The sequence below is a fragment of the Charadrius vociferus genome, unplaced genomic scaffold (assembly GCF_000708025.1).
Source record: "Charadrius vociferus isolate BGI_N301 unplaced genomic scaffold, ASM70802v2 scaffold40, whole genome shotgun sequence".
Lineage (NCBI taxonomy): Eukaryota > Metazoa > Chordata > Aves > Charadriiformes > Charadriidae > Charadrius > Charadrius vociferus.
In genome coordinates this window covers 6,060-17,276 of record NW_009646496.1, presented here as the reverse complement: position 1 = coordinate 17,276, position 11,217 = coordinate 6,060, and the positions used below count along the sequence as shown (strand labels likewise).

At 42.0% G+C, this 11,217-nt stretch overlaps 1 protein-coding gene across 1 annotated transcript in view; it reads right to left on the bottom strand.

The window, feature by feature from the left end:
• Positions 1 to 552: 552 nt before the first annotated feature.
• LOC104284577 (leukemia inhibitory factor receptor-like) overlaps positions 553 to 11,217 on the bottom strand; it is a gene marked incomplete at its 3' end in the record, with an annotated part of 13,788 nt that continues 3,123 nt past the window's right edge. Inside the window, 7 exon segments of the mRNA XM_009882928.1 lie at positions 553 to 698; positions 2,466 to 2,595; positions 3,885 to 3,891; positions 5,025 to 5,287; positions 5,565 to 5,739; positions 6,547 to 6,710; positions 10,305 to 10,453. Of these exon segments, the coding sequence (XP_009881230.1) occupies positions 553 to 698; positions 2,466 to 2,595; positions 3,885 to 3,891; positions 5,025 to 5,287; positions 5,565 to 5,739; positions 6,547 to 6,710; positions 10,305 to 10,453 (1,034 nt within the window).

Genomic DNA, 11,217 nt, shown 5'->3' with positions numbered 1-11,217 from the left:
CCCAGCCTGTATTTGTGCTATTTATTTCTACAAACCATGACAGCAGATGATCATGGCTCTTACCAATAGCAGGTAATACTCCTGCTATTACCTTTTATTGCTACTTTCTTTATGCTCCAAATCCTGCTGTTGAAAACCTGCATAATATTTTGCCCTATAAGCAGGCACTGAAATACAAGGTCATTCACAGTTCATAAAGTTACACCTAAATTTTAATTATTGATGTGTAATAGAGTATGACTTAATACATAAACAGCAACTGGCTAATTATTTGATCACAAGTAGCATTTATCCACACAGCAGTGTATCCAATCTGGTAGCATTGCTGTGGAGAACTGGCATCTCCCTGTACACCTAATCCTTGCCTCAGGACATATCCTAAGCTTTCTTTTCTTTTTTTTTTTTAAGTTCAAATTATCAAACATGACAAGGCACTGATGACAGTAAAGCAAAATAACGACAAGTACACCATGTCAGAGTTCTTCCAAACCAAACAAATGGTTAGCATACAGTAAACATATCTTTTTGCCTTTGTAATTCTTAAGTGCTTACCTCTCTGAGTTAAATCAACCAAAAGTGATGACTCTGTTTGCCCTAATATGAAATCATAGGGTTTTTGATCAGCCAGTACTGGAAAGCCACAGACATACTCTCTGTTCATTTCATTTACTTCACATGAAACATTTTTACCAGATATTCTACAAAGTAAAAAGTGGGGACGACACAACTTAATTTTTAATAAGATAATTTCTAACAACAGTCAGAAGTCTAGACTGAAAAACACAATTAAGAACAATGGGTTCACTGACACATGGCTTACAGAATTATTTGATTGCAGAGGCATATCTAACACCACCATGGAGATTAAAGTGGCATCAGTCACGACTTGCCCTGTTCTCACATGAAACTCTCCTCTTCCACTAGAATAACATCCTCTCACTTCTCAAAAGCCTCGAAAAGAGGTTGGTCCTGTAAAACCACCTCACAAGTCACAACCAAGATTCTGATTTATAGTATCTTTGTTCAGATCAGCATACATTTGCATTTAAAGAATGTTCTTAATTGCTTTCTGAACTAGGGAGATGTGACATGCATTACATTTTTCTATTAACCCTGCCAAATCTAAACTAAGGTCATTCAGTAGTCCTAGCCATTTTTAAATCAAAAGCAGGAGAGGCAGTCTGGTAACAGCCAAGACCAGAGTTACATCTTTAGGGGTAAAATCCAAAGTGTATATTTGCATGTATGCACATATATAGAAGTTGTTTTAATTACAATCTGCATAAACTGCAAAATTCAGTAGCACAAGTTTAATTTCTTCCTTCGGGCATTTTTATTGTGTTCTAGCTGAGCTCTGAGTTCTCTCCACACCATACTCTCCATTTCAATAGCTCAGTGTGGGCTGAAAACAAGGATGAGAATATCTACCCTGAAATGCATCACATTCATGTTCTCACAGCTTTGGGCTGAGCAAAACAAGTCTGAACTACATCCTCATTTATGAGCTGAATACAGGCAGCCAGTGACTGGAGATCCTTTCCTTTGAATACCTGCTCTCTTTTGTCCACCTCTTTGCACCCTACTCACTGACTTTTTTAGCATTAGCATCCTGGATGACAGGAGTGACCATAACTACATCCTCATTCCCTCTGACTTGCTTCAAAGCCACCATGAGACTCTATTTCCCATCAGTTTGTGTGACTCAGGCCTCTCCTGGCTCCCTTCCCTGACTGCCCTTTTGGCATGATGGGGAAGCCTCCTCTCCACAGGAATTTTGTTAAATCCTCATCAACGTCTGATCACAGATCACAGCCTAGGATGTTAGACAAACTAGTGGAATATCAGCCTTCATTTCTTTCTGTGGATGATGCTGGTGTTATTTGTCACTTTCAATGTTTTCCAGGTAAAATGCACTTTGCCTGCTCTACACTATCTAGTTCTTGATGCTGGGAGGATAATGGGTGTAGGCTTATTACTATTTTCCCTAGTAGCATTTGGGTGATGCCCCATAGCCCGTCTTAAAATTGTTCCTCAGTGAGTTTCTGTCATCCTGCATAGCAGAAGCTCAGTAAATGTCTGACAAACGAGCTGACACAGGTTGCATATAAAAAAAATAATTAAAAATATCAGTGAATGACTCTCACCATCTCCCTGCATTCTCATATTCTCATCCACATATTGGCAGGTCTGACACACAGCCCTTTATTTTGTCATAAGTCTATATGGCATAAGTCTTTGGGAAAAGCTACCCTTAATTCCCAATGCAATTTTGCAGAACTAGACTAGGGTTGTCAAATTTTGTTTTTGGAGTTTAGTTCTAACTTCCACAAACGCTTGAAAAGTATTTTAGGCTCTAAACAATTAAGACTATCTCATTTAAGCAGGCATGCTGCAGTAAGTCACAGGCAGCAATAGATATATTCCAGTTCTACCTTTTTACTCCTTTTGGTGCTGAATTGTTTTACCTTTCAAATAAACTGTACTTTGTTCTTTGTTTTCCATATAGTCCACTGGATCTGCCTGGTTTCCAGGTGCATTTTATTATCAGGAAGTTGGATGTTTCACAGCTGAGGTTTTGGGGAATATCAGGGGCATCTGTAGCACGAAAGGAAATCAAAACAGTTAGCTGATGTTTTGCCATCCTCGTGTGACAGTTGGGATGCTAACTTCCTGAAAGCATCACCATTTGTTTCTGCTGGGTCTAGATTGCGTGCCTCACAAATATATGGTAATACTTATGCTCCAACCATATAAATAATATGCTTCAAAAAAATCCCAATAAAACATATGGATAATTATCATCAGCCCCATCTGACTAACACTTGACTCCAGCCTTCGAAGTGGGTGAGTAATCTGGTGTCGGGGACTGAGGCAAAAGAAGGGTTAAGTGTGGTAGAACTAATAGGGAGGAATAAGCAGCTGCAGCACTGTTCTGGCAGATGATGAAGTTGTGTGAAGCTACTCCCTAGATAAGGAGGTGCTGCTCACAGGGAACAGAGATTCCCTTTTCAGTGGGAACATGATCTTTTAGAATATGCGATGGTGTAAATAAGTAAAGTAGAAAATTAGTGGCCTTGGTAGAAAAGTATATAAAGAGCACGCTTGCTTAATAAAGTGGATTTCATTTACCACACCCTGGAGTCCGTGCCTTAATCCTCACAATCTGGTAAATCACATGCAGATATGTTCACAAGCTCCAGGCTCTGACCTGGAAGTGTTTCATTGAAACTCTGTCAAGACTTTTCCAAAATTCTGAGTGTCAGTTTAGCTGCTGAGCAATGTAGGAATGCTGTTGTCTGTGTGTCACATTTTCTTACATGCCAGCCCCACCACTGCTTTGAATCCTCCAAGCAAGTCATGTCAAGGAGGTGTTCCTTTTAGCACAAATTCCACCCTGAATTTGAAAGTTAAAGCAAGCCCTGAATGGCTTGTCCTCTTCCTTTGGAAATGCCCATCTTTTTCTTTTAAATCTTGTTCTTTGCTCCCATACTAGAGCAGTGTTGAATGCCTTCTTAGAGAAGACGAACAGTGCTCCCAACATAGAGGGTAACTATGCTAACGTGAGACTAAGCAGAGCACTTATTTCAAGTCTCATACACTTTTCCCCAAAAGGTAGCACAATAATATCCATGTAGCTGCCCTAGATTATGGACAGTATGGACACAAGAGGCCACAGAGGCAGGCTAAGTTCGGATCATGAGCAGCAGGCCAAAACACTTCTTTTGCCAGACCTAGGCTTAACCAAGGTGGTGCACATACAAATTTACTTCCTCTACCTTTTCTTCCCCGAATGTCTCTCCATCAGCAAGAGCATCCTGACAAGTCCTCTTCCCACTAAGTAGGTACCACAAGAAGAAACACTGGCAAGAAACAGACGTCACCACATCCCAGCTCTTCCAAAACCACTGTATGGGAAAAGCCTATGGGATTATCAAAGCCTTCGTTCATGAACCACTGACTTATTTACCTGGAAAATTCTCCTATAACAGCAAACACTACACACATAATGTAAAAATGACATTTCACTGAGAAGTCATAAAGGGTTCGATTCTGTTTTGCATTTTGCTATCACACAATACACAAAATCAATGACAGGAGGCACAAGCTGGTGTTGGGAACACACTTTCAAAATAAGTCCAGTCTCTCCTCTCCTTTCCCTCAACCCCAAGGACCCTAAGTACAAAGACAGGCATTTCTAATGGGAAACAGGATTCTAATGGGCAGCTATTGGAATATGATAACTCTCAAAACCCCTGTGGGGAAAACACACAAAGCTCTGAAGTGGCCAATTATGGGAAAGAAGAACCAGGTACTTTCAATAGTTTGTTTTAAGAGCTATCTGTATCTGGATTTTAAGAGCTATCTGTATCTGGAAGAGATTTCTGAGGCTGACATGGTTACACAGAGAAGATACACAATGACTCAGTATCTTTAAAGAAAATATTAAAAGAATGTTTAGAAGATTTTCCAGGAAAGATGAATTGTCAGCTGGGTTCCTTTGCTGTAATTAGCTCCCAGGGAGCTACTGCCCTGGATGAACATCTGTTGTTGCTGCAAGTTTAACTGTTTTATTGTCTACATTTGACTGGTTGGTAAATGAATGTTTTCACTTACAATTCTTGCTCTTAATCCTGCCTTGTTAAGAACCAAACTGGAATAGATGTAAACCTAAAGTGATTAGAGACCAAGGACAAATCTTCATATGGCAATAAACTACTAAGTATCCTAAATCATGAAGAAGTGCCTTAAGAAAAGAGATCAAGAGAGAAGCACTGGGCCAGGTTCTAAGAGAAGAGGTCCTTACATGGGTGCTTAATCATCCTCCCAGCCCTGGTGTCTTCTCCATGTGCTGGAGTTTCCATGGTGAAATCAGTCAAACAAGTAAAATCCCAGTTCATCCTCAGAAACCAGGGGCCAGGAAAAAAAAAGCCACAATAGTATCTGTTTCCTAGCAGAACCCTAAGAGTCTCAAAATCATTTTGATTTTCCTAAGGTTAGGAAACATAATTATACATATATCCTACAAACAAGACAGTTCCATCCATCTCATCTTTGGACAGAATGCACACTACATTTGTCCCACTGGTATCTGAAGCACTGGCATTTAGCACTCTGATTGCACTGCTCTGACTGCTTAGATATATCATTGGGTATATTTCTGGTCCATAAGTAATCCATTGTATCTGCTGTCCTTCATCATGGACACAACAAATTGTCACATCTGAGCCTACTGCCACCACAGTGTCCTGAGGAAATACTCCACTCCCATTGGGCTCGGTATCTTTTCCTAGCAGAGAAGGAAGAACAGAAAACAAAACCAAGCAAACAAACCCACATGAACAATTTGCTATAAACATGGTGATCAGCTAAAATGTGACTCAGGAGCACTCTAGTACATACAAATCAATGCTCACTAGGCTTCATTAACTAATGATTGCATTATTTCTCTAATCAAAACACCCCCAAAAGCAGCAGGCCATCACTGCCTAACACTTTTCCTCTGACTTTGGCTTACTTTTCATAAAGCAATCAAAGTCCATGTGGTGACAAGGGAACAAACATACCAGGGACCTCTTCTACTGGGCTCCAGTTGCTCCAATCCTTGCGGCCAACAAACTGCATTACATTAATGTAACAGCGAATCTTCACATAGTGTGATGTACACTCCAAAGGCATATCTGATGTCCAGTTCCAAGAAAGAATGATGTCTTCATGAGTCAGTTTTGAATAGTAAGTTACCTACAAAGTTTTCCCAAAAAATCAACCGAGTTTATGAACACCTGTTAGCAATGACATATAATCTCCCAGGCATCAACAGAATGGCAAATTAAGTGAAGTAAATCATAAAATCCCAATAGATAGTTGGAGTATCTTATCTAAATTTCAGTTGCATTGTGAATTTACTTGGACAAAAGCCTAAGATGTTAAACAGCCCACCAGCCAGATAGACTGCTAGCCAGAAATACTAGAGGGCAGACATTTGAGGGAGAACAAGAAGCTCGCCAAGCATTTCAAACAGTATATATTGCATCCCCGTATCCTGGGCCTCTCCCAGGCAGGGAAATGTTCCATCTTTTCCAAAATGAAACTTTTCTAAATATTAGTCCCAGGCTGCACATATTATCTTTTCTTCATTCCTAAAAATTATAGAACAGAGCTACAAATTGGCCTGCAGTTGAAAAAAAAAAGCAAACTGAACATTCAAAGACCACCAAGACTTGAGACACTGTTGGAGAAGTAAAGCAGACATAATGGTGTAAAATAGCTGCCTAATTCATAAGCAAGTTCTAATTTAAAAAACTTGTACTAGATTAAAAAAATAAAAGTAAAAAATGCTGTGATTGTGAATAAGTACTGACAGTATAGCATTCATTGTCTTCATAACTTTGAAACTTAACAAGTTACCTACCAGCAGTATGACTACACTCAGGTTCTGCAAAGCTCTACAGTCCGCATTAGAATCATCTTTCTTCAAATGACCTCCGAGAATATTAGCAGGGGCAAAAATTGCACATATATTTTTCATAAAGGAAGAAAAGGACTTACTTGTGTGACTTTTTCCATTGCTTCTTTACGGAGTATCCCAATCTGCCAAAAAGCATCCAGTCCGTATGGAAAGACTGATCCGTTATCACTCCACTTAAGATTTAATGTGGAAGTTGAAAAGTCAGGTGTTAAACTAAGAATGTGTGGAGTGAGAGGAACAAATGCTTGAAAAAGAGGGGGGAAAAAAAAGCCCATATTCAAGTCATTAGTCAGCAACACCAGCCCTACAGGTGTAAACAGCCAAATCTCTCTGCTCTGAACTGGCTAGTAGCCATACAAACATGTAAATCAACCTCTGTAATTAGAACAAGATGGGCTCTGTCATTACTTGAGCATGAAAGTTCCCAGGAAAGCACAGGTAGAATTTTATTCTAACATCTCAGCATGCAGAAATGTGAGTAACTGATCATGAATATGACTCTTCATAATGCATAGTAAGGAAGACATCATATCTTTCACAACCTTCATTCAATGCCACAGAGATAAAGGAAACAGGGTGACAGTCTTTGAAGTGTACATGAGAACACATCTAGGGAGTCTTCCCCCAAAGGAAGAAGTAGGTTTTGGAGATCAGCAGGGAAGAGAGGACTCACACAAAAGCAAGAGTAGGGAGAAAGGAGAGCAGAAGCACAGGGTGGAAGAAGCTCATATGAGGCTCTGAACAGGTTCACGGGGGATGTGATTTTAAGCTACAAGAAATATTAAAGTCATGACACGGTGATGGGGACAGGACAGGGAGATTAAACAGAAACATCTCTTCTATGAATGGGTGGTGGTGAAGCAAGAGGAGCAAGAGGCTGAGAAACAGGCAAGGGTTATGGCAGTTCAAGGGGAATTGAGCCTGGTGCAGGATAAATCCTGTTTTTAAAATGTGTGATTTATCCAACTTCAGTCCTAGACAAGGCTCTGAGAGACTGCAAAATGTTCAGCACAGTCAATATGCTACCCAGGATAACCTGTGAAGAACCTGAGAGAACAAGATGCAGGAGAACCCAGTGTGTTTCACACATATTTTTGAGTTGTGTTTTGTTAAAATTCCTGAGCTGCTCTCAAGTGAAAACTGAGCCAGGGATAAGAAGTGGTACTGACTTTAGATTTTGACTGCACTAAAGGAATAAGCAGGCAAATTGAAACCAAAGACTAAATTATGAGCAAGTGTAGCAGATGGTGTCAATGCCATCTTCAGCTTACAGCTTCCTCCTTTGGGAGGAAGGAAGTGGAAAAAAGTCTAATTTATCTATGACTACAATATGATGCAGCTATATTGGGTTTGCGTGGCAAGATTTTGGTAGCGGGGGAGCTTCAGGGGTGGCTTCTGTGAGAAGCTGATAGAAGCTTTCCCTATGTCTGACAGAGCCAATGCCAGCCGGCTCCAAGACGGACCCACCGCTGGCCAAGACTGAGCCAATCAGCGACAGTGGCAGCATCTCTGTGATGATATATTTAAGATGGGGAAAAAAATCCTGCACAACACCAGCAGCAGTCAGAAGAAAGGAGTGAGAATATGTGAGAGAAACAACTCTGCAGACAACAAGGTCAGCGAAGAAGGAGGGGGTGAGGTGCTCCAGGCGCTGGAGCAGAGATTCCCCTGCAGCCCATGGTGAAAACCATGGTGACACAGGTTGTCCCCTTGTAGCCCATGGAGGTTAATGGTGGAGCAGATATCCACCTGCAGTCTGTGGAGGACCCCACACTGGAGCAGCTTGATACACCTGAAGGAGGCTGTGACCCCATGCAAAGCCTGTGCTGGAGCAGGCTCCTGGAAGGACCTGTGACCCTGTGGAGAGAGGAGCCCACGCTGGAGCAGTCTGTTCCTGAAGGACTGCACCTCGACCTGCAGCCCATGGGAAGGACTCATGTTGGAGAAGTTTGTGGAGAACTGTCTCCGATGGGAGGGACCGCACGCTGCAGCACGGGAAGACTGTGAGGAGTCCTCCCCCTGAGGAGGAAGGAGTGACAGAGACAACATGTGATGAAATGACCGCAACCCCCATTCCCCATCCCCCCGCGCCACTCGGGGGGAGGACGTAGAGAAAATCGGCAACAAAGTTGAGCCCGGGAAGAAGGGAGAGGTGGGGAGAAGGTGTTTTAAGATTTAGTTTTTATTTCTCATTACCCTACTCTGATTTGATTGGTAATAAATTAAACTAATTTTCCCCAAGGCAAGTGTGTTTTGCCCATAATGGTAATTGGTGAGTGATCTCGACCCATGAGCCTTTCGTTACATTTTCTCTCCCTTGTCCAGCTGAGGAGAGGGAGCGATAGAGCGGCTTGGTGGGCACTGGATGTCCAGACAGGGTCAACCCACCACACAAGCAAAAATGTATTTGCTCAGTTTCATATACATTTGAACAGAATCGATAAGTTGGGCATATATTAAGAAAATATGATCCTGTCAGGAGTGATATATGATATAACTGCCTTTAAAATGTTGTGAAATCGCAGGAATAAACTACTTAATTCTGTAGCGATTCAGCATTTAAGATAGGAGAACAGGCACTAGGAAGTTTATTCTGCCTTTCTCAAGTCAAGACTGAGAAAATGCACTTTATGCCCCATGCAGATACTTCAGTATGTAGATTAGGAAATTGTCTACAAATCCTTAATTTACAATTAGGAAAACAAAGGCGAAGAGTTATTAGGGGCATGTAATGGTGTTGTACTTTGTTTTCCTCCTCACATTCTGCCCTTGATTTCTCTGCTATGATCTATGGTTGACAAGCTGGAGGGAAGGGATGCCATTCAGAGGGACCTGGACAGGCTGGAGACGTGGACCTGTGCAAACCTCATGAAGTTCAACAAGGCCAAGTGCAAGGTCCTGCACATGGGCCAGAGCAATCCCAAGTACAAATACAGGCTGGGTGGAGAATGGATTGAGAGCAGCCCTGAGGAGAAGGACTCGGGGGTGTTGGTGGATGAGAAGCTCAACATGAGCCGGCAATGGGCACTCGCAGCCCAGAAGGCCAACCGTATCCTGGGCTGCATCGAAATAAGTGTGGCCAGCAGGGCGAAGGAGGTGATTCTACCCCTCTACTCTCCTCTTGTGAGACCACACCTGGATTATTGAATCCAGCCCTCAACATAAGAAGGACATGGACCTGTTGGAGCGGCTCCAGAGGAGGGCCACGAAGATGATCAGAGGGCTGGAGCACCTCTCCTACGAAGACAGGCTGACAGAGTTGGGGCTGTTCAGCCTGGAGAAGAGAAGGCTCTGGGGAGACCTTATTGCGGCCTTCCAGTACCTAAAGGGGGCCTACAGGAGAGCTAGGGAAGGACTTTTTATTAGGGCACGTAGCAATAGGACGAGGGGGAATGGCTTTAAACTGGAAGAGGGTAGATTTAGAATAGATATTAGGAAGAAATTTTTCACTATGAGGGTGGTGAGGCACTAGAACAAATTGCCCAGGGAAGTTGTGGACGCCCCATCCCTGCAAGTGTTCAAGGCCAGGTTGGATGGGGCTTTGAGCAACCTGGTCTAGTGGGAGGTGTCCCTGCCCATGGCAGGGGGGTTGGAACTAGATTATCTTTAAGGTCCCTTCCAACCTAAACCATTCTATGATTCTATGATAAAGGGGTTTTCTTTCCCCTGAAGGGGAAGAAACAACAACCTATTATGTATGGTAGATTCATATGGACTCAGCACATCAACATTTTATATACAGGAACACTGCCAAAGAAAACTGCAAGCATATGCACTTCTGGAACACTTAATCATAGTTATAAAGGCGTTATGTACACACATAAAACCTGATACTTACAGATGTCTTTCTCATGAATTTCAAAATCTTTGGTAGCAAAAAAAGCAGAAATGCTGTTTGTGGTTATTGTCACCGTGGTGGAGCTCTCTGGGACTGGAATCTCGGCCCTTTTCTCCTTAGTTTTAAAACACACTGGAGGCAGGAGGTCACTGAAAAGACAGTATTAAGCAGGTTTTTCAACTAATAGGAATCTAAGACAAGTTAAGTCCTATTCCTAGGACACTAATAAAACACAAATTCTCTGTAATATAACAGAGAGCTCTGTATCAAGTCTGTAAAGGACTAAGACTTGCATGGGCTTTGGTTAGTATCAGATTAAGAGGCATTCCCTTGTCTTTCAGGTCACTTTTATCATAGTGGTAGACCGTGCACTAGTTGTATAATGCAGCTACCCAGTTGTTAAGAAAACACCTCAAAGTAAAAAACTGACTTTTTAACACAAAGACACATTTCTGAAACTTCCAGTCAGCATGAATCAGTGTTTCAAAATAAGTAAAATCCAAAAAAACCCCAAACCCAACAGTACCTCCCCCTCCCTTTATGTTTCCTGACTCCCTCTCCCTTCATTTCTTCCTAAAGTGATGGCATAAGGGTGCAAAGAGCAGGATCACACATCTGTGTCCCCATCTCAGAACAAATCTTTTAGCTCCCTTCTGCTGCTCAGCTTGTAGGGAATTTTTTTTTAGGGCAGGGGAGAGAATTTCTAAAATCCCAGGTGGAAAAACAGTCTGCACATAATGTTTTTGCAGTGCTCAGCACAATGTAATCTGGCTTTTCTCTGGAGGTCGTAGATACATAGAGGAAACAATAATGGATGGGTCACGGAAAGGAAAAAAATTTTTGGAAAAATCCATATCTTCCTCTTGGGGGAATGATGGGAGGAAGGAAAGCAAAGAGAACCATGCCAGACTTC